General features: G+C 39.3%; 1 protein-coding gene across 7 annotated transcripts; it reads left to right on the top strand.

The window, feature by feature from the left end:
• The first annotated feature begins 112 nt into the window (after nucleotides 1–112).
• Nucleotides 113–22308, top strand: SAMD8 (sterile alpha motif domain containing 8). 7 transcript variants are annotated; one of them, XM_069019309.1, is made up of 7 exons: nucleotides 6526–6650; nucleotides 7897–8049; nucleotides 14380–14984; nucleotides 16851–16946; nucleotides 17646–17763; nucleotides 18569–18719; nucleotides 19605–22308. In XM_069019309.1, the coding sequence occupies exons 3-7, from the start codon at nucleotides 14410–14412 to the stop codon at nucleotides 19907–19909; spliced, it is 1245 nt and encodes a 414-aa protein (XP_068875410.1). In that variant the 5' UTR covers nucleotides 6526–6650; nucleotides 7897–8049; nucleotides 14380–14409; the 3' UTR covers nucleotides 19910–22308. The 7 variants fall into 7 exon arrangements, with proteins under 7 accessions (XP_068875417.1, XP_068875414.1, XP_068875410.1 ...); XM_069019310.1 differs by having other exon boundaries at nucleotides 6526–6655; XM_069019311.1 differs by having other exon boundaries at nucleotides 6526–6655; nucleotides 7847–8049.
• The last annotated feature ends 1047 nt before the right edge of the window (nucleotides 22309–23355 follow it).

Below are 23355 nucleotides of genomic sequence, written 5' to 3'. Positions count from 1 at the left end.
AAGATTACAAAGATCAGGAGTGTAATGGTTGTCAGGTGAAACTTGTAAGCCACTGAGTTAGTTTATATAGGAAGGCCTGGCGAGCTATGAATTGGAGACACATTATATTAAATTGTAGTATTAGTGGGTCTTTTTAAGTACAGCGGTGCTTGTGCTTCTGCACAATGTGTGGCTCCTGGCAGGGGGCTGCAAAATTGTCAGTGGTGGAGCTACAAGGCAAAACAAATGAAATGGTTAGGCTCTTCCACAATCCAGGAGAGAAGGTGGTCCAAGAGGAGAAGCTTGCTGCTGAGGGTATCCCATGCAGGCAAAAAGGTGATGAATGGAAGGAAGTCTTGGTCAGGTCTGAGCCACCTTTATTCCACGTACATTGATATACTATGATGGGTTTGCTTTATTTTATCAAGAGACATATCACGGGGAGCCATTTCAAGATGGGTATTAAAGTCTGGACTAATTAACTGTGCTTAGGAGTACTCGGTGAGAGATCACCATAATACAATGCAATACTTTCCAGCATCAGAGGACAAAAGTCATATGCAACAAAAGAAAAGTGACTTTGTACAGAATATTTCATGAAGCAGAAATTACTTATATTCTGTGTTATTTAGGGAAGAAGCTGTTTAAGACCCTCCTGTTGAAGTAAAGGAATTCAGCCATATTAAATTTAATAAAGAAATAGGTTTTATTCCGCGGCCAAAAGATCGGTCACACAGAAAGCCACGTCGGAAGAAGGTCAGCCCCGAGCGTGGGATCGGTGCTGGGTGAACACAGACCTGACCTCTATCGCGTCAGATCCCCAAGTTCACAAATGTCGCTTTGGCTGGTTCCTTCTTATACAGTTCTTGGGCAGAGTCCGAATTAATTATATTCTTCTCGCAATTTAGCATATTCATGATGTTTTCTTGTCCCGAAGTTGGACTGCACAAAGCATTTCCTGGATCTGATGAATTGTCCATCTTGGATGATGAATAGTCTATCTCTGATTCCTGGAACGGTTATTCTTAGTTCCCTGAATGGGATACTCCTTTAACGACTCCGAGATGATAATCAGTTTCATCAGGTGTGGTGTTAATAGCTCCAGATAAGGTCTACCTCCACCCAGAGATAGACTTTTTCGTATGCTGATTAATTCCTGGCCATATTGTCTTCTCTGCTGCTGCCAAGGCTTGCGAAATTTTCTCCATCCCCGGCCTGGGGTTTGGGCTTAGGCGTTTTTATTTGTACAATTGATATATACATTTATGTAAACAAACACGAATTACCAATTTCATTTATAAAACTGTATACAAAGAGACTTGTTGCTTCCCACTGCCATGTATGTTCTGACCTAAAAGGTGAAATGAGGGAGACTACAAGTAACAGCGCTGCAGTGTTTATTTAGAGGGGGTAGTGAGACAGGTAGCCAGCTGGCCAGATCCAGCAGAGAAGAAAACTGGGAAAATGGTTGAAGTTATATTTCAAGCACTACATATACACCCTTAATATGTTACCTTGTTTTTCTGTTTTGTTGTTGTTGTTTTGGTAGACCAGTGTGCTTTAAGCTGCTTGAGTTGTGCCCATGAATCAGGAAAATTACCTGACTGAGCAGGTTAAGTTGTTCAATTTAGTTTACTTTTCTCAGGTTTCTGGGTGGGGACTCAAGGTGAGGCTTTACTATCAGTTTTTTATAATCCCAGCCCATTTGTTGCTAATCAAGTTCTGTGAAAAAGGTGACACTCATGTCAAAGCCTAGCTCTTTTCAGTTCTAAAACTTCTATTGGCCTCTACCCTAAATGCAATGATTAAGAGTTCAAAGTTCATCTGTGGCATGAAAACTGACAAATGAAAAACCACAAACTCCAGAAAAATGATCTCCAAGTCCTGTGTGCCTTGAACATTTGTATGGCATACATCAATCTACTTCAAAACTCTGCCACTCCACACCTAGCATCTTCTAAACATTTAATAGTCTGCAAATGTGGCTTTGGTAAAGCTGTGTCACTGACCTTTTTCAGACAGGAGCTGCCTTTGAAACCGACACGAGGCAGACCTGGCTTTCAGATGGATTTGCCTCTCTTCATCTATGCTTCTTTTCTGGCCCTTTTAAATCTACTAAGAAAGGATGTAGAAAGCAACAGACTGATGTATGGTCACACTGAATAGAGGCAAATTTAGCACTCCGTGCAGGAGGCACTTTTCGAGATTCCAAGCATTTGGAGGTTCTCCTGGCTGTTGGAATGCTGGGCATCTCTAAACCAAACATTTGCATGCAATTATATACAAATATTAAATAGCCGCTGGTTTAGCTGAAATTAATGCGTGATTAATTTTGGAACATGAAACAGAAAGCATTCTAACTGGACTATGCCTTTGTGATTGCTTAGAAGGTAGTACTTGGTGCAATTATCTAAATCAAAAATTCCCTGGCTAATAATGTATTGGGTGGCAACAGTGTAAATTGCCATGGAGCGCTCTGGTAGCGCATGGCATTGCCAGGAAAACGTGCAGCAGTTGAAAACAGGAAATTCGTGATGATTCTTCTATTTCTTCTCTTGAAAATACTCATATCAGTTCTAACTGATGCCATGCCATCTCTCTATTGAAAACAGAGCCAAAATCCTTTCACGTATCCTGAAAGAAGGCAGCTTTTACAGTAAAAATGTTACAGCATGACAGTTTAGTTAGATAGGATTTTATAGATACAGCTGCAAAAGCATTCTTCTCATTTCACTCATCAGCCTGTTTCCAGGATTTGATTTTTGGGATGGTTAACTACTGAAGAAGAACAGAACTACTTGAATTCTGGTACATTTTGGGCAATGCTAAGTGAGTGAGACAAGGTTTTCTGGTGCTCTACAACAATGTATTTTTAACATATGGAACAATTTTGTCTGAAGAGTGCATGGAGTTTATTCTTTTTCTTTTTTCCTTTATTATCCTCTTCTAATAAGCTAGTTTTCTGTCTTAAGCAATGATTATGGTTCACTAATTTGATTAATCTTTAGGCATTCAATCTCTTATTCTTCCATGATGGAATTAAGAAATCTGAAGATAAAATAGATGCTTGAAAGTTCACACATGACTGACCTAAGTATGCTTCAACTGAAGTATAGAGATTATGAAGAAATTATAAGGCAGGACTTGATCTGTAGAAAAATGAAATGACCAAAACCTCAAGCCCAGAAAAAGAAAAAAACCATGATTTTAATCAATTAGCACTTCTAGTGAAAGATAGCCCCCTTGCCATGTTGTATTCTTTGCCGAATGAGAATTTTTATCAGCAATTAATTCTCTGTTCAGCTAAGGCCTTTTTCTTCTGTGTAAGGCCTTAACATTTGAGATAGGTTATTTCAAAATATAAAATGCTAACACTATTACTTAATGACACTGTCATTTTTTTTTTCTAAAAGCCCATTACACTATCACATCTCATTTTCCTTTGCTCTATAATATATTGTAACTTGAGCTAGTTGGGAATTTTTGATATAAATTTACTTTCTTTTATTGCATTAAGTATCAGCCTGAACATTAAATCAATCTAACTATGTGAATTGAATAAATTGTTTTCAACTAAAGATGCATGAGTATTATTACACATTTTAAATACTTTTTTCCCTTGGCAATCCACAGTTGTTTTAAAAATATCTGTAGCATATAATTTGTCATAAATTCTCAAACTGACATGTCAGCACTGGCACTGCCTGTCAAACTTATATCAATGCCTTCATGTCACACGGCATGAAGTGACATAACTCAAAGTGACGGAATGAGGTTTATTGGAAATTTCTGTTAAATAAAGCAGCAACTATTTAGATAATTCACCCTTTCTAAGGTACATCAAATGTTAGCAAGGAGAAGTAGTTTTCAGTTTCAAAGTGCAACGACTAAGTAGCTATTACATATCTAAGTGTGACAAGTTTTAAATTATGCTCTTTATTACTTTTTGGTGCAAGATAATTTAGTCATTTTCAAAATATTTGCTAGGTGATGAAATTAGACAGAGCAGAAAAATGCCATTAGCAGTGATAACTTGAGATAGAAACTGACCATCAAGCCTTTTTCCAGTGCTAAGGTTCACAGACTCAGAGATCCATTAGGGTTGGAAAGGACCCCTGGAGATCATCCAGTCCAACTCCCCTGCCAAGGCAAGGCAGGGTCACCTAGAGCAGGTGACACAGGAGCTGTTCAGGTGCATTTGGAATGTCTCCAGAGGAGACTCCATGCTCTCCCTGGGCAGCCTGTTTCAGTGCTCTTCCAACCTCAACATAAAGAAGCTCTTTCTCATGTTGAGGTGGAACTTGTGTCTTTGTTTATGGCCATTACTCCTTGTCCTGTCACTGGGCAAATTGCTTCTGCAAACCACCAAACAGCCTCCACAGCCAAGCACAGGGTGCTCTTCACTGTATATGTGTCTGTCTGTCTTCACCTTTATTCTGGATGCAGCTCTAGGCCAGGGCTTCCCTACGTGGAAATCCATTGCTGGAATAGCACACTTGAGGACCTGTAAACTTCAGATAATCCTGGATTAACATGCATGTCTAAATACAGCTCATTTCCCAACCCAGATTTCTAAAGTCTGGAGACTGAATTCAGAAAGTAATTTTCAGGTGGATTGCTCGTTTTGCTACAGTGTAGGGAAACAGAGTTAGGAAACTTCTGCTTCCATTTTTGTTTCCTTCCTGGAATCTGAGCTGGAGCTCAGTGAGCTGGGAGACCCCAGTGCATGTTTGTATGTAAAATAAAACAACAAAGCCAAAGCAGCAGTTTCCTGGTACCTCCCATGAAAAGAATGAGATCCCAAAAGGTGAGTTAGCTTCAGGACCATGCTTAAGACACCATCACAGTGACCTTCTCCATGATGAGACAGCTCTGTAGCCTGCTACAGTTATTTTTGCAGCTACTTTTAATTTCAGTTTGGGCTTATTTTTACATTTTTGGTCTAAACCAGTTGTTCAGATACAAGCAAATGCAGCAATGTATTGTAAATTGTACCTACTTGGCACTTGGAAGTGCACAAAAAGTTGTGATTGACTGGCAGTGTTGGTGAAGAATTAAAAACAGTAAAGAAGAGAAGCACAAAATGTTGTTTAACTTAGTTGCCTCTCTCTTTTGTAATTTAGTTTTCCTTGTCAGATAAATGCTAGGGCACAGAATAGTGGTAGGAGATACACGTCATAAAGTCACCCCAAGACACTGGGTTTTTTTTTAAAATATAAATATGTGGACCTGAAGTAAGCAAAATTACCTCAACTTTCAACCAGCTTTATTAATAGATCCATTATTAACAGGATGACAAGGTCCATTTGATTTTTTTCAGGTATGTATATAACTGTGTGTGTGTGTTCTGTGGTTTGTCACTGATGAATTCAGGTTCGTCAGTTTTTCATCTAGTGCCTTAAAGGCAAAGAAGGGAAACATGGTGAGCACTGAAAATGCACTTGATTCCTACATTGATTGCAGACGCTGCTAAACTGGCAAAGAAAGTAGAACATTCCCTCCAACTTCAGCAACTCATTTTGGGAAACTACAGATCACTTAGTGTAAAATTCAAAAGCAGAACAGAACAGACTGCTTAGATGTAAGCTTCTCTGAACCAGTACCAGGGCTTGTGGAAAGGAGCCTCACGGCTCGATGTTCTCACGGCTTCTGTGAGATGTTCCTGACAGTTTCTGCTCTGAGTACCCGGTAGATAGATAGCCCATTACAGCTGAGATAGTACAAGAGTGCATATTTGCATTCGATTGTTCGATGACTCGACGACTTGACTCAGCTTTGAGACATTTTGAAATGCAAAATTTCCTTGTTTCACTATAGCAGCATACGAACTTTGCAATTGATCTTTTTTTTTTTTTTTAAGAACAGAGATCTCAAGGCCACTTTCTCTGAAAAGGCTGGTGTCATTAACTTCAGGGAGGCACGCTGGCACCTCCTTTGTATTTCCACTGAAGCTGCAACTTAGACTTGTCTTGGACCTCGTAGTAATTACATCATCAACAAAACAAATTCTGAATGTTCCTCAAACTGTTGCAAAGGGCTGGCTGCTACCCCAGACAGTTGGTATCCAAAATAATTTTATTTCTGGGGCAATTTATTTCTAATCTGTCTGTCTCCTTCTATCCCCTCCATTTGTATTATTTATAGGTTATGGAGCTCCCGAAGTTACGGTGCCTTGCTGAAGCTTTCTTAAGTCGTGTGTGCTTTTCACATCTGTGCTTTGGATCCCCGTGGATAAATGAGTGCTGTCAGCCAAGTGCTGACAGCCAGTTCTATTATTTTTCTACAGACATCAGAAAAGAACATGGTTCAACTGAAATGTTTTGTAGTGAGTGCTCGATACGAGGACTGACAGTATGAGGGTTCTGTAAGTTTCCTCTGTTATCTTGTCCTGGCATATGCCCTGAGATGAAGGATGCGTAGCTCTGCCGACCCGTGATTTCAAGTCTCTCGCACACCTCGAAGCCCGTCCTGGCAGGGGCCCCGTCCTTCCGCCCCGTCCCGCCCCTTCCGCCACCGCCCGCCGGCGCTGCCGCCGCCGCTTCCGGACGGGGGATGGGGGGTGGCGGTGGCCGCCGCCGCCGCCGAGGAGAGGCGCGGGCAGAGGGAGGGCGCGGAGGAGCCGCTGCCGCAGCGCCCAGAGCCGGCGCGGCGGCACCGCCGTTCGGCGGCAGGTGAGGTGAGGCGGGGCGGGCTGCGGGGCTTTTCCCGCGGGGGCCCTGCCCGGGGGGCCCTTCCTTCCCGCGGGGGCCGCCCCGCAGCTGGGAGCCCGCCGGGTCCCCGTCGCTTTCCCTGCTGCGGCGTGTGCGCGCCCCGGGTGCGGGCGGGTCGCGGGGGGAAAGAGCTGCCCCGCTGCAGAGGCTGTGCGGGAGGAGAACAGCTTCGCCTACCGGGGGGGGCGAGCCTCCTGTGCTGTGTGCCTGCGCTAAAATCCGCTCCGCTGTAATTACCGCGCCCGCCTGGCCCGGACACATCTCTGCCGAGAGCGAGCGCCCGGCCCGGGAGCACCAGCTGCGCGCTGGGGCGATGTCGCCGGCGGTGTTCGGGCTGAAGGGGTCAGCCCTTGTGCCCGGCTGTGCTGGTTTCGGGCTGAACTTCGTCAGCCTCGTTAGGAGAGGCGTGTGAAGGTGTGGGGTGGGTGCCGAGCGGGGCCAGGGCTGGCACCGGGGGTCGGGGCCTGCAGGCACTGTGCTGTTTGTTGTGGGGCCTGGGGGCAGAGGGGACCCGTGTGGTGTCTGATTCTCGTGTCAGCCTCCACAGCAAACAGATCGTTCCTGGAAACGATGCCTTGTGTCAGTCTTAACAGTCAGATAACCAAACGGCTGGATCGGATCAAAATAGATATTCAGCGGTCTTCCTATTTTTTTCTAAAATGTCGGTATGTTTTCTGAGGACAAAGCGTTTACTTTTGAATAAAAATGCTGTTGAGTATGTAGAGTTTGATTACTAACAAGGCAACACGGAACAGTGCTGTTACTGGTTTGCATGTGTGTTCTTCGAGTGTCAGGGTTAAATGGAGGGTTCTGCCTGTGGGAGAGAGGGTTTGTGCGAGTTTAGGGCCTGAGCATGAGAAGGTTGAAAACTACTGGAACTGTTACCGACTCAGTCTCTTAAATCTATATTACTGATACATTAGGTGGCCTCGGACCATTCACTTAGTCATTGCTGATTGCTATTAAAAAAACCCTAAACTTCAAAAAAGGTAGTTTTTTCCAGCTCTCTAATGGAAGAAGAGGCAAATGAGAAGTAGTTTTAATGTTAACATTTGGAATAAGTTGAAGTGGTCTCATGGTTTTGTATTTGAGGCTTCAGTTTGCAAAATTAATTTTATAAAAATTTTACATGTGCAACACTCATTCTGTGTTTTAAGATGACTTGATGGAAGATTCCACTTGGCTAAGGTCTGCTCTGTCTCCACAGAGCTCCCTCGTGCAGCTGGACACGGTGTCTGTGCCACCTCCACAGAGCAGCTGATCATGCTGTGCTCTGGAGTGGCAAGAGCTCAGAAGACATTTCCTGGCATTTAAACGCCCCTCCTGTCTGGTAGGGGGTGCCTCTTGCTGGATATCATAGGTAAGGAAATGCCTGTGTCTTGTTCTTCCTTTTGCTTTCTGTGATGTAGAAGAAAGGTGGAACTAACCTGCAGGATTAGTGTGAAGTGATTTTTATACCAAGTGAAAGGAATTTGGGAAGTTTTGTAAGTTTTTGTTGTGTAGTTAGTTGCTGCTTAGATGTGAAGGAAATGTTCTGTAGATTTGTAAAGCACAAGAATTTTAAATTATCTTGTTTGCTGTTCTATGTGATACTCTTTTTGCTGGCTGGTTGAGGGTTTATTTTGGTAGGATACTATTAAAAACACAGGTTGGCCTAACAATTGTAACCTTTTGGGTTCTGTAGTATCACTTTTCGTTGTATAGAGCTTGCCTTTGCAGCCCACTTAGCTGGCTGAGATCCACTAACCATATTTATTACATAATGTATGTATGTTTGATAATCGCATACCTTTTAGAAGTTTTTTATTTTTTACTTACTTTAATGCACCTAAAATGAAGCAGGCTACTAGATTCTCACTAGACCAGAAAGATCAGATTGTAAATGATTGTGGAGAGCAAGATGAAACACAGTTTGCCTTCAGATATTGTTCTGGTATTCATTTGGATGGAGAGTTTGTTCATGTCTTCCCCTATTTCCATTGTAAGATGAGGGTGTGGGAAGAAAAAGGGGGAAGGAAACTTTATTTGTGTTACTCCTAAATTGTATAGGGATAAAGAGCAGCCAACATTCTGTTACAGGAGGGATATATTATTACTTGAAACTGGAGGGAAAATACTTAACACCTGATATTTAGCATGTAAAATGTTTGAGAACTTAGACAAATAGTAATGAAATACTATGAATGACATCCTAAGATAAGTGGTGGAGTACTTGATGAGTTGTTTAAAAACCACTTGTGTGTGCCTTGAATTATGGCAGTAGGATAAAAATTTGTTTTGTTAGTTGGTTCATAGATTAGGAGTTAGTGTTCACTTGAGTATACTACAACCTGTTTGGCTTAATGAGGTGTAAGAGTCAGGGAGCAGTATGTATTCTGTTCATTTTGATGAAAAATGTAACTGTACTTGGTGGTTCTTAAGACAAGTATGTGTAGCTTTCAGGACTTTCTGTAGCAGCTGCTGTCAGTCTTGCATGGAGGTGTCTCAACAGAAAGACTCTGCCAAGAATATAGTGCTAATATTTGATCCACAAGCTGCACTTCAATAAATAATTCTCAAAAAACCCATCTTCCTTGATGGCTTAAAGCCTAAGACTAAACTAGTGTTACTTTGAGATTTCTTATCTTACATGCATAGCAGTAAGACTTTAGAGTACAGTTAAGCTACTGCTGATCATCTCATGATACCAAAGTTATTAATTAAAACTCAATGCAAGTTTTGCAGCAATATTTATGCATTTGAACTTACTGTATTCTTGCTTCGGGAAAATACTGGGATTTGTCTCATGGTGGGCATTGTGCTGTGTTTGATCAATTTTATCTATAGCATGGTAGCTATTGTATTTAAAAACTGTTGAAAAATCATGTATTGTTTTTGCATGTGTTCTTTTTGTCCTTCTGTTCACAAGATACCATATTGTATGTGTCTGGTGGCATTTAGAAGGTAAAGACTAAGTCACTATCTGCTATATGGCAGTGAAATCTTTGGTGCTATTTGCTTTAAATAAGCACTGAAGAATTTAGTTTCCAGGAAGAACAGGTGACAAGCTTCTCATGTAAGTCAGAGTCAGCAGAGCAGCCCAGCCTTGTGCTGCATAACAAGGCAGTGCTGTGTGCTCTTTTTCCAGCAGAGCATTGCTAAGTTGGTGTGTGACAGTAGCCTTATTATTGCAGGCTGGCTCAGCACAAGGTTTTTGTGTAGCTTTTTTGTGCTGGGGAACCAAGGCTACCAGCATGGGCCTTGTCCACATGGGCGAAGTAGCAGCCTTTGCAGGGAACAACTTCTCCCCTGAGGTGTGGGATGTGCTCCTAAGCCAGCAGGCACATCGAAGGGGGGGCTGAGTTCGAATGACCTGTATTCAAACTGCAGCTTGAAACCTTCATACACAAATGTAGGTTAAATCACTTGAGATCTGATAGTACTTCAGCATCCTTCCCAAAATTCCCCTCAAGGATTGTGGGAATTGAAGCCAGGGGAAAAAAAATCAAGGGACACATCAGCAAGGCTCTCCCAGGTACCTGAGGACAGGTGGTAAAACAGTAATGGTGCTAGTAGTTTTTGCATGTGTCTGGAATAAACAAAACCAGTCAGCATTCTGCTAGCTGCTGCAGACCTAACTAGGTTGTTTAGCCCTTCAGCTGTGACTTTGCTCTAATCAAGTTTGCAGCCTAATGTTACTGTGATACTAATGCTACTTTTCCTTGGCTAGGGTAGTGATCAGCAGATTGAAGTGTCCACGTTTTTACCTCAAATATACTGTCTCAAAGTCTACAAGCTAGGAAGGTTAGGGAATTATTGGTTGACTGGCAGCAATTCAGTAGATGGGAACATGATAGAATCATGGACAGTCATGTTAAAGGAGGTTAATTTTCTCTATTTAAATATACATCTAGGAAATTTTGCTATCAGCTAGGGTATACGCAGCCTCTCTGAGGCATCTTATTTCTTAAAATGCCCCAACCAAATTGTAGAAATGTTCATGGCTCATGAAGTAACATTTTTCTTTTAAAAAAGTAAGTACTTCTACATATGCCTTTGTGTTCATGCTGTTAATTGAAAGGCTGGTGAAAGAAAATGGGACACACAAGTATGTGCTGTTGATGATCTTGCTAAGTGTTAAGTCACAGTACCAGGAAACTAATCAACTAACTGGCTACAGACATTGCTGATGTCAGGTGAAAAGTTATATTTTGCCCTCTGATGCTTAAGTCTGTGCTTGCGTTGTGTTACTCATGTGTGTTATTCATCATTAAATGTTACCCATTATTTGGTTTCAGTGATAAAACCAGTAACGTCGAAGGCAAAGTAGTTACCAGAGCTGTTTCCTTTCAGAAGACACATGCAGCTATCTAGGGGACTTTTCCTCCTCTGCTGCATTATTCTTGGGTAGTAGTCTAGAGGCATAAAAGTTATGTAGCATTTTTCAGCTTCAAAAATGAACAGGAGCAGTAGTACACAGGGATCTGTATTGTAGTCCAGGTGTTACGATTATTAGGGAAAGTGCTTTTTACCCTTTAAACCACAAACCTGTTACCAGCTGAGTAGTCTGCAAGGAAGGGTAGTTTCAGGGTTTAAATAGGTTGCTTTGTCATTAAAAAATGAATTTAACTGTTGCCGTTGAGATGAAATTAGCTACCTGCTCTGTGTAATGTTTTAAATTTGTGTTTTGTGGTCATTTCTTTGTCTTTTGCAGTCGGTTAAGTGTCTTGTTGTTTACAGCATTTAAAAACAGGAGCAGGTCCTATCAGTTGCATGTTGAGGTTAATGTAGACTTTCTCCCACGTCCAGCCCGTAGTGACCTTTGATGGGTGTGCTCATTCAGTGTTGTAAGGTTACTTTTACTGTACATTTGGTAAGGGTTGATTTTTATTCTGGCAATGCCAGATGAAGGAAGACTAGGCTGCTGTTAGGCTACTTGACTTGTGATGAATGGAATTCACTTAGGTTAGGGACAGTTTCTTGCCTTTGTCCTCAGAAGCTGCTTTGGTTAGAAGACAGTATCAGTAAGTTGAGTGTATTTGTGGTGGTGAGTTTACATTCACTGCTTTTAGAAAAACTCGTGATGATTACTGTGTTATAAAACCCACTGCGATTAACAACTTTTTTTTTCAGTATTTCATCTGTATTTCTGAGTAAAGAGAGCTGGAAGTTCAAATAAGCAACTTAAGTTTGTTTATTTTTACTGGATGTTTTGGATTTAGTATAAGAACAATGTTGATACCACACTCATGTTTTAGTTGTTGCTCTGTGGTGCTGACCCGCAGTCAAGGAGTTTTCAGTTTCCCCTGCTCTGCCAGTGAGGAGGTGCAGAAGAAGCTGGGAGAGAGCACAGCCAGGACAGCTGACCTGAACCTGGCCAAAGGGATATTTCATACCATGGAATGTCCTGCTTGATATATAAATGGAGGGGGGATTTGGCCAGGAGGGACTGACCACTGCTGGGGACCTGGCTGGGCAAAGGTCAGCAGGTGCTGAGCAGTTGTAATGGGTGTCACTTGTCTTTCTTGGATGTTGTTCTTCTCTCTTTTTGTTATTTCCATTGTTATTATTACTATATTTTACTTTATTACCATTATTAAACTATTCATATCTGAACCCATTTGGTTTACCTTTTAACAGTTCTCCTCTCCAGCCCACTGCAGGGGGAGCAGGCTGGCGGCAGTGTGGGTGGGAGTGAGTGAGTGGCTAAATGAATCTTCTTGCCATCTGGGATTAAACAGCAACCCTGGAATAAAGTAAAAATATGTAGTACAAAAAAGGTCAATTAACTGATGATTAGTTGAAAATTAAATGTCATAATTTATTTTATTATCTGTGTAACCAAAATAGTTGTTACAGTTGTTTTTGAGCCTTTGAAGGTTTTGAACTTTCAAAAATAGTAAGATAACATAAAAATGAGAAAATACCCTTTTATGTGGAGAAGGAAATGTATAGGATGTGCAGGTATTGTAGTAGGTTTGTTGTTTTTTTTTTGTGGCAACTATTTAAATCAAGGTATTAAAGCTTATATACTTATTGCTGTATATGAAGTATTGAGAAATTTTAGCAATGAATTAAGTACACGTTGTTAATATACAATCAACTCCTGAGAGTCTACCTTCAGAAGTAGCATGCCCTTAATTATTTTAGAAGGGTAAGTGTGATTTGTGTGCTCATTTTTCTTCTAAAATACTCCTTTTGCACTGCGGGGAAATCTCATTTGGCAAATTGAATCTTCTCTGATACAGTGTAAAATAGTTTGTGGTTCTATTAGATGAAAGCCAGAAGAAAAAGTTGAATCCAGTCATTATATTAAGAGCATGATAGGCACTGTACCTCCTTTAAAAAAGAAGCGAGAAGGAAAGAGGTTCTGTTTTGGAAGAACTGCGCCCCTGAAAAAGATGCAGAACTGTGCTGAATATTCATGATGGGTTTGAGTACCAGTTTACTATAGGCAGAAGCTAAATAATAGATTAAATAGACTGTTTCCTTGCTTTCATTCTGAAAGCCTTGAATGATGTATGTGGCGGTAGTGTATTGTACTGCCTTGTATTTTCTGAGATTTGGTTGGCATGACTGAAGCATTCTAGTTAATTAGACTGTTTTTCTGAGTACAAAAGAGCTGTGAAATCGTAGCTGTTTCTTAGATGGCTGCTGTACATGTGCCACCAAATATAAATTATGCACAAATCCATTCTCTACTGCTGTGGGTCTTCAACATTGCGTAAACATTTTAGTACTTCACTGGTAGCCTTTCAAAGTTTTGTTGTGTGTTCCACATAATGTCCTGTGGTTAACTTTTTTCCTGGTTGTTGTTCTGGTGACTTGTTACCACCATGTGACTAAAATGTTGCTGAGCTGTCTCTTCTTCCTCCAAGCAATATTCTAGAGTAAGAACACAATTATTGAGAAATCTGTATGAAGAGAATACATCTCTTTTGGTTTTGGTGTATTACTGTGTTACCTACTACCACATTACTTTTAAAAATGCTTTGAAGCTTAAGGTAGTGCTTCATTCCTAGTAATGTTATTTTTGAAAGCTGAATATTTTAAAGGATTCACAATTCAGTAAGCATATATCTTAATTACTGAGATCAAACAAATATAGAAATGTGATGGTTGTACCATCAACATACAACTAGGATACTTCAGCTCAATACTATTGCAGATATCTAGACATAGGTTTACTTGGAAGGAGTGGGAGAATGTCCTGTTATAAAAGCTTCAGTATATATTTTTTAACCAGTGGGATATGTTGGATTGTATTGAAATGTATTATTTCAGCTTTAATTCAGTTTTGTGTGTTTGCTGGCTATACTTTCTTGCGTAGTTGATGAACTGCAAACAGTGGAAAAGGTTAATGATTAAGCTGATATTTAAACAGAGTAGTATTTGATTTTCATTCCCTAATGTAATTAACAAACCTGGATTTATTTATTTATAACAAAATTAGAAAAGTATATGGGATACATCTAGGGAATATTCTGCTTCTTGGAAACTTTAAATTTCTATTTTGGAGCAAATGAGATAATTTATTTTTTCTTTGATGAAAATAAAAGCTTTTTTATATTACTTACCTAAGAAATTAGGTCTGTTTTTAGCTGTTTTTTATGTAAAATGTCTTGGGCTACTAAAATTGCACAAATGACACTGGCATTTCAGTAATCTTGTGTTAACCTTTCTGGTGTTGTGTCTCTTGGATATGCAACAGGTCAGTGTGCTTGGCGGATAAAGGGAGAGGATGGCAGGCAATAACCAGCTTTGCATTCGACGTTGGACTACCAAGAACGTGGCCAAGTGGCTGAAGGAAGAAGGCTTCTGTGAATATGTGGATGTTTTGTGCAACAGACACAGGCTAGATGGAATTACACTGCTGACTCTTACTGAGTATGATTTACGATCCCCTCCTCTGGAAATCAAAATCCTGGGGGACATCAAGAGGCTAATGTTGTCCATACGCAAACTGCAGAAGCAGCATATTGATGTCCTGGAAGAGCTGGGTTACACCAGTGACGGTCACGCTGGCACAGTGTGTCCAGTTGGGTCACTACAGGGGGCAGATTGGTTTTGTAATGGTGAAGTACCTCGTGACTATGATGGACCAATTACTGACTTGAATGGTGATCAGTATCAATATGCAAATGGAAAAAACAAACATGCCACACGAAGACTGGACCCAGAGTACTGGAAGACAGTTTTAAGTTGTGTGTATGTGTTCATAGTGTTTGGCTTTACATCATTTGTTATGGTGATAGTTCACGAGCGAGTACCTGACATGCAAACATATCCACCTCTGCCAGACATATTTCTAGATAGGTAAGAAATTTTCTTTCTAAACAAAATAATAATGTGATGGTTAAAATATAGGCTGTGTTTTCTTTTTTTCTAAGTTTCGTATGCTGTAGAAGAAGGTTTCATCTGCTCTAGAAGATGCCTCTGCAAAATAGTGATAAGAGGCCAGCAAATCTTTCTGCTAAGACTCAAATGTGGATCAGTTAGATGCAGAGATTTCGTTTTAGGGGAAAATAAATTGAGCTGTTGTTCTACCTAGTTTATATTTAGTTTTAAAGGATTCACAATTCAGTAAGCATGTATCTTAATTACTGAGCTCAAAGAAAGATAGAAATATGATGGTTGTACCATCAACATACAACTAAGATTGTATGTTGTATGTATGAACTAAACTCATTACAACACAGTAATTAGTTTGTCCACCCTTGCATTCTAGTAAAACGCATGATGGTCAGCTGGCATAGATATGCAGCCATATGCATTTTCTGAAATCCAGTTCCTGCTATGAAGCTTAATATGTCTTCTTATATAAAAACTTTGGACAGAGGAGTATTTTGGTCTGTGAGTGAGCAAAGAAATAGAAAGTGAACAGCATTGGTACTGTATTTTTGTTGTTTTCCCACTGTCAGCTTGCTGAACATGGTGTAAGGAAACTGAAGTAGAATGAAAAGACCAGCATCTCTTTTAACAGGGTATTAAACCACTGTTGTGACTTATGCAGTACCTGCTCATTTTTTTAAAGAAAATGTTTCACTTCAGGCAAAGAGGAGACACAATGGCGAAGGTCAGATTCTAGTAATTGACTACAGGTTTAATAGAGGATAAATGTTCCCTTTGAGAAAGTGCATTTGCTCCATGGAGAACTTAACTGCCTAGAGAGTTTTAAAAGATACGAGCTAAGCTGTTAAAAAGTTGAGTCTTTGTGATCTTTCTGTTCCTGCCAGTAATTTCCATTTCCATTAATGACTTTCAAGAAGTCAGTAAGACTCTAATCTTTTGAGTAAGTGTGCAGAATCCCCCATAAATTTATATATAAACTCAGCAAGGACAGACCACATCCAGCAGAGTGGAAGAGGGGAGAGAGAACAGGAGCTATGGGATTATGGATTTTGTTCCCAGGGTGCTACCATGGAATTCAGTGGGCAGGAGGATGGGGGAGGCCAGAAAGCAGCAGCCCACAAAACAATGAGAGGGGATTACTACAAAGCTCGTGTTTGAGCAGTGCTTTGCTACCCCTTTGTATCAGGGGGAGCACAAAACTATGAGGAGCAGCTTCTCTTTAAATCTGTTGATGTGTATTTTGGTGACTGAAAGTGGAAATTGTTATGGGGCCTTGTGTGTGCAAGAAGGTCTTAAATCTTTCGACAGGGAAGGCTGAAAGGTTTGCATGTAGTGATTATCACTGAAATTTAAAAACAATTTTTATTTTCCCTGATACTTCTCTGTGCAGTTCTGCTTCACTGCAAGTATTTAAGATTTTTGGCCTTGAAGTATTTAATTCATTGTGTTGACATAGCATTCTTACAAGCATAAGCAGCATAATTGACATGATGCAAGTTCTTGTCAGAATGAAAAAGGTTGTTGTGAAACAATGGTAGAGGAACACATCCTGTTATTAAGCCATGTGTAAAGAGAGCATACTAGGGATTTTCCCTGACTTAGTGAATTCTGTGTAAACATCTGCTGGAAACACATTATTAGGAAGGAGATAATGTAATTGAATATATTTCAAATTCTGTTTCATTCAGTCTAACAAAAGAATTTTTGGCTGTAGTTTATACTATTGTTAGATGAATGCAAATGAACTTCGTATGCCCTTATTTTCAATACTGAGACTAGGGAAAAAATTAAGCCTTTGTATTAACTTTCTTGCTTTGTCCTTTTTCTTAGCGTCCCCAGGATACCATGGGCTTTCGCTATGACTGAAGTATGTGGTGTAATTCTTTGCTACATTTGGCTCTTGGTTCTTCTGCTTCACAAACACAGGTAGATTTTATAAAATCCAAATTAACTGGTCCTTTGATGCAGAGAAAAGACCATAACAAGAATTTATGATGATTGTTTAAGAATTTCCATTCAGTAAGAATCTTGTCAACTCCTAGTATGTATCTGTTAATTTGGATTAGGGAGGATTTATCAAGAATGATGGCTTGTGAATCTTTCAAAGGAGTCATCTGAACTTAACTTTCCTACCATATTTATAAGTCCTTTCCTTTGGAACCACAGGTGTTTCAGAGAGTCTTCAGTATATACACGCATACTGTAACAGTTTTGTATATAAGAAAGTGCTATGAGAATGAATTTCCACAGGATGTCTGAGCCAGCCTGGCAGTTTGCTTTCAGTGAGGGATAGAAAATGCTTTTGCGTTCATGCATATTTTAAGTTAAATTTTCACTGGTTCATTGATTTTTATCAATTTGCCAGCAGAAGGCATGAGTGCCAAAGCTAGCACAAGAGTAGCTTCAGAGGTGGAGATGTACCTTTTGGTGACAGTCGGCTTGCTACAGTGTCTCACCCTGTCATGTGGAACCATATTTTTACAGTACTACTTAATTTAGAAAAAAAAAAAAAGGTGTTGTGAAGCTTGCAGTAATGATGACAGGATTTAATGGGATTAAGTTGGGGTGAAGTGAAATGTTTTTAACATAACTTCCCTGATCTCAGCTCCTGTGTACTTTTCCCAGATCTATACTTCTGCGCAGGCTGTGCAGCCTCATGGGGACAGTATTTCTATTACGTTGCATTACAATGTTTGTTACCTCACTCTCGGTGCCAGGCCAGCACTTGCAGTGTACTGGAAAGGTAAAAACTTCAAATGCTTTCAATTATTTTTCCTGTTTCCTTTTGTAAAAAAGTACTTAAGATGTGATTAAGATTGTTGGGACCATGGTGTTAGATGTGTGTTTTTTAAGAACATCGTGTTTGTCTCCTGTGTCCTTGCCCTTGCCTTAATTACCATATGCAGGCAAACATCCCTAGGGGTCTTAGAAGCATTTGCAACTTTGGATAGTACATGATTATTTGGTGAAGGGTGTTCAGAGTGTTTCACACTGTAAACCAGAGGGAGTACCTCAAAGAGGTGTGCATTTAAGCTACTGACTTCATGAAGAATGACTGAAAGGGAAGTAATTGCTTCGTTGTCTTGTTGGTTGCATGGTTTTAAAAAAAAACCCCAACAAACTATTATTGTTTCAGCCCTTCTTATAAGGGATATTCCTTAGAACATGGGATTTTATGGTTTCATCCTAATTTTCAGTTAGGAGAGGTTTGTGCTGAACAAATGGAAAGCTTGGCAATTACACATTTGGGAGGCTGAAAACATTGAAAAAAAGATGTCAGGCTCTGTGGATAAATCACTTGGAACAAAATACCTGCTTTAAATTCCAGTATTGATCAGAGGTATGATGGATACAATTAGTGATTGCAGTTACTGATGTGACTCATTGCCACACTGAAATCCAAAGGTGTGCTAAACCTGCATTTTAATAAAAGACACAACATGATAAATGGTATTAAACAAACATAGTGCAATACAGCTAACTTTAAGGACATACTGTTTGGGCAGTGGAGTTGGAACTTAGTAAAGGTTAATGTCACTGTTTTTCAGTTGTATGGCAATGTTTGGGCAAAACTCCAGCGGGCATTTGCAATATGGAGTGGCTTTGGAATGACTCTGACTGGAGTACATACGTGTGGAGATTATATGTTCAGTGGTCACACTGTTGTCCTGACCATGCTCAACTTCTTTGTCACAGAATGTAAGTACAGAGTGTCAATACTCAAATGTCCTTAAGAACATGTACAGCCAGAGGTGCAGTAAACACTTGAATGTGCTTAAGCATTAAGAATATCTGCTCCTTGACCTCCTCAAGTTCAAAGTGTAACATTTAAGCCAACAAATACAAATTCAGATTGCTGTGCTCTTTCTCAGGTTTGTGACAGTCAAGTCACAGGCAGGAAAGGAGCACCACCTCCTTGAATGGGGGGATGAATAAGGCACTTTTCAATGAACATGTGAGCCAAGAAATTAGAAAGGCTTTATGGCTTGCTACTGGGAGAATACTTGGGAAGATACTTCGGATTGTCTGTTACTATTCCCTTGCCTAGGTATCTGCCACTGACTCCTGTCAGCCAAAATACCTGGCGAGGTTTCCGTGTGTTTAGTGTAACCCATAAAGCCAAACACCAAACCCCTTAATGAGTGAGAATATATGAAACAGTACTACCCTTCTGTAGACACCAACAGTGATTTGATACATATTATAGCAAGCAAAGATAATTTGTTTGAGTTCAACTATAATAGAATGACTGCAATAACAGTAATATAGCTTCCATTACATCTTCCTCCTTATAACATAGATAAAGCATGATTTTCATTAGAAGAAGTTGGTTGAATAAAGAATTCTGCATTTAAGGATGCTCTTGTTAATCCAGAAATGCATTTGTAAATGAAGTCACAAAGTGATAGACATATGTAACTTGTGTGGTTGTTTTTGTTGGATTTATTGGACCTGTATACAATATGTCTGAATGAAGAGAGCAACTTCATCTCATTTTTGGATGAAAAGCCTGTATAAAAACTTGGAATGTCTAGGCCTGATTTTTGAGACATTCAAGGTCAGTCACTTTCTGTTTTCTCCTAGATACGCCAAGGAGCTGGAACTTCTTGCACACTTTGTCCTGGGTCCTGAATCTCTTTGGAATCTTCTTCATTTTGGCTGCACATGAACATTATTCTATAGATGTCTTCATTGCCTTTTACATCACTACAAGACTCTTTTTGTATTACCATACATTGGCTAATACTAGAGCATATCAACAGAGTAGGAGAGCAAGGATATGGTTTCCAATGTTTTCTTTTTTTGAATGCAATGTTAATGGTACTGTTCCCAATGAGTATTGCTGGCCCTTTTCAAAACCTACTATACTAAAAAGATTAATTGGTTGAAGACTGTAGGGGTCAGTTCAGATTTTTATAAAGCATTATGACTAAGATCCTACAAGGCTAGCTACCAGGGGGAGGTCAAGTAACATTTTTCATAGTGTGATCTCCTCCTTGCCTTGTTTCTTAGATTCTTAGCCATAAAATGGGGTTCCCATACTTTACAGGGATATGGTTTGTTTTCTCTTTGTGAAAATAGAAAACAGTGCAGGGATGGGTAAAGGCTATCAGTGAAGCATGAGTATAAACCAGAATACTGCTACCCTTGGTAAGGTTCTGTGTGAATGTTTATGGAACATTAACATCAAATATGTTTTTGTATTGAATATAATACACCCTTTACAGGTCCAGATCATCTCTGTTACCCGAGTGCCAGCCTTTACATATACTGATGAAAAAATTAGAACTTTATGAAGCCTTTCTTTTAAAACAGTCATAAATGTAATTTTCAAAACAAACTGTGTATATTTAAAGATTGAGGAGGTCTGGGTCGTAATGAAGAAAGCAGTATAGTTCCTTGCTGAGAGGGTCTCTTAACTGTTAAATTACAGGTCTTGACAGTATAAATGGTCTGCATACAGGTTGCCAAAAATGAAAGTCTGCCTTGTGGCTGTGCAGTGATGATATTTTTTTTCATGAGAACTTATTTAGTCTAGTCTGTCAGTTGTCTGTATGGTTGTTCTAGCACTTGAAAGTTTTCCCTTTTGTTTCTAAATGAGTTAAAGTAAGTGGAACATCCACTGAAAGTAAACTTAGCTTTAGTGAGTTTTAAAGCCACAAAATAACTTTTGTGTGGTCTTAATTGCTTTATACCCAAACCCATGCATGCTTTTCAGGAGCAGTTCTTTAACATTGGAAAAACAGAACAGTAGTCTTTGTGTATCTTACTGTCCTGCAAATGGATGGGAAAAATGCATGTAGTAACTCTTTCAGGAATAGTAATAATAGTGAGTGTTGGAAATAGTGCTCATGTTGATGTATGTTTTAGCACTCTGGTGTCAACAATATGGTGAATATCTCTGGATATATATATATATATGCACAGGATGTTAGTTTACATATATATAAACACACACAGTATATGTTTTTCTAACAACTATGAAAAGAAAACTAATGTTCTTAAATTAAGTTGCTCATTTACTACACTGAAAGATAAAAGTACCATAAACAGTTGAGTTTTGCTTGTTGAAAAAACCAAACTACAACCCACAACAAAACATCCCCAAAAACCTCAAACCAACACTCCAAGTCCATGATGCATAAGCAAGGGTTGGTGATCTCTTAGGCAGTGGATTGTAAGGGGACAATACTAATGTTGTCTGTAGAGACTTGAAATTGGATTTGTGCTAAATCAAAACTGATAGATAGAGGGTACACAATAAAAAAAAATGGTATAGATATTTTAATTTGATTATTGCAATTTCAGAATAGGTAAGATGTGCAAAAGGAAGTGTAAGTCAGCTTTAGAAAGTTACACAAAGCGTTTTTCCATCTTGGTACAAGCTGACTTAATGGGCACAATGTACTTGTGTGTGCACAGAAATGAATCCATTTGGAGTTTGCAAGGTTTCGTGTTTGGAGGCTTGTAACCTACTGTGGGCTACTCCTTGCTGTACTGTGTTCCTTTTATAAACCTTGATTGTACTAACTTGACTACCTTACACTCTTCGTAGTATATTACTTTTGTAACTTAATTTAGCTCCTATTCCACAGAGGAATTATACAGCTTGGAATATCTCTGCCAACTCTGTTGAGCACATGTACACTGTACTATTCTAGAGGTTTTTATATTTGTAACATTCCAATTTTTAAGCAAAATTGCAGGTTTAATACTATATTGTTCAATCTACCATAGCCTGATGGCTTTTGCCATCCAAATTAGGGGAGTATGCTTACACTAACAAAAAAAGGAGAAAATATTCTGGAAGATTTAAAGACTTGCCATTTGCTGCTCTTAACTTTCTGATTTCAGAAAGGCAATTTGAACATTCCTCTTGAGACTTTATAATGAAAGAGCTCTATTTGTTAATTTATATTTGCCTTTGCAATGCACACAGTTATGAATGCATTTTTCTAAACTAGGAAGCATCTGTTCTCAGGATGTGAGGGATTGTAATCTGAGTTATATGGAGAGGTATGCAATTCAACTTGCAAAGCTGTTGATTCTGAAAATAACCCTTTGAGTGGTAACTGGCATAACTGCATCTAAACTGAAATACTATTTTACAACTTAGACATGCAGGAGAATTTTCAAGTACAGCCCAGTGTAACAATGTTTACATAAACTAAAGCTATCATTTCAATATTATTATTTTTTTGTAATGAAGTTCATATACTTTGAAACGTAAAGATTCTTTGTTCTTATTTAATTTTTCAAATTCTGTTAAGTAAATTGTTTTAAATCAGTCTTGCTTATAATTTTTTTTTAAAGAAGCTTGTTCTTCTGTGCTGTTTCCCTTGATGCTAGGTGTCTAAGTCCAGGATAAGTAATATAAAAAGGCTGGTTTTGGTAGCATTGGAGTGGGTTAAAACATTGTCAGGATAATTGTCCTCTGCTGTTTTGGAAGTTCGTTTTGTCTGTCTGTAAACATGCAAGAGGAAAGCTTGAAATTGATAGAAGATGGAAAAATCTGATCTTGCTTGCAAAAGAGCACAGGTCAGTCTGTAAAGCTGGGAATGTAAGCTTTATTGTTAATTAGATGGAAGCAAGTTGCAAGTAACTGATAGCCTTAACATTTTGTACTGCCTTTTGAAAGAGTCAGTGCTTTAAAAGCATTTTGCTGCTTCTGTTGCTGACAAGTACTTTTACGTAAAGACAGCAGAGCACCACTGGGCCTTGGATTTAATGCTTAGTATGTTCAGGGATGTCTTCCTTTATGTTCACACACCAGTCTTTTTGCTCTCCTTTAATATGTTGCACCTCTTTTGTGCTAAGTTGTCTCTGTGGTCTGTGTGAGTGCCCACATAATCTGAATTCAGAGTAATGAATGAATTACTGTGTAATGCCAGCAAGTCCCAAGTGTCCTAACAACATTAGTACTACAAAGTGCACAAACAAATCAAGTAGCAAAGTCTGAAATTAATAACTGTATATACAAAATAAGGGGAGGGTCACATTTTTTTGCTAGCTTAGCAATTTTAGTAATATTTGAGACTTAGCAATAGGGTTGAGCTCTTCCTTATTACTTTGGAGATCTGTATGCACATACCTGTAAGTGATAAACACACAGGCTCTTCCCCCATTCCTTTTCTTTGTTTTTTGTACCTTATGACATAGTTTCTTATAATAGCTTTCTTTGCCTTTAGTTTTTCACTTTTGAAAGATCTCTTAAGTGGGTTATGAATTACACCTACACAGAATTTGACCTTCATAGATGTGTTTTTTAACAAATTCTGATTACACTGACAAAAACTTAGGAAAGGATCTTTAGGCAAGGTTCCTCCAACTCAGC

The sequence above is a fragment of the Aphelocoma coerulescens genome, chromosome 6, assembly GCF_041296385.1.
Source record: "Aphelocoma coerulescens isolate FSJ_1873_10779 chromosome 6, UR_Acoe_1.0, whole genome shotgun sequence".
NCBI classification, from domain to species: domain Eukaryota; kingdom Metazoa; phylum Chordata; class Aves; order Passeriformes; family Corvidae; genus Aphelocoma; species Aphelocoma coerulescens.
This window is presented reverse-complemented; position numbering and strand designations above follow the sequence as displayed.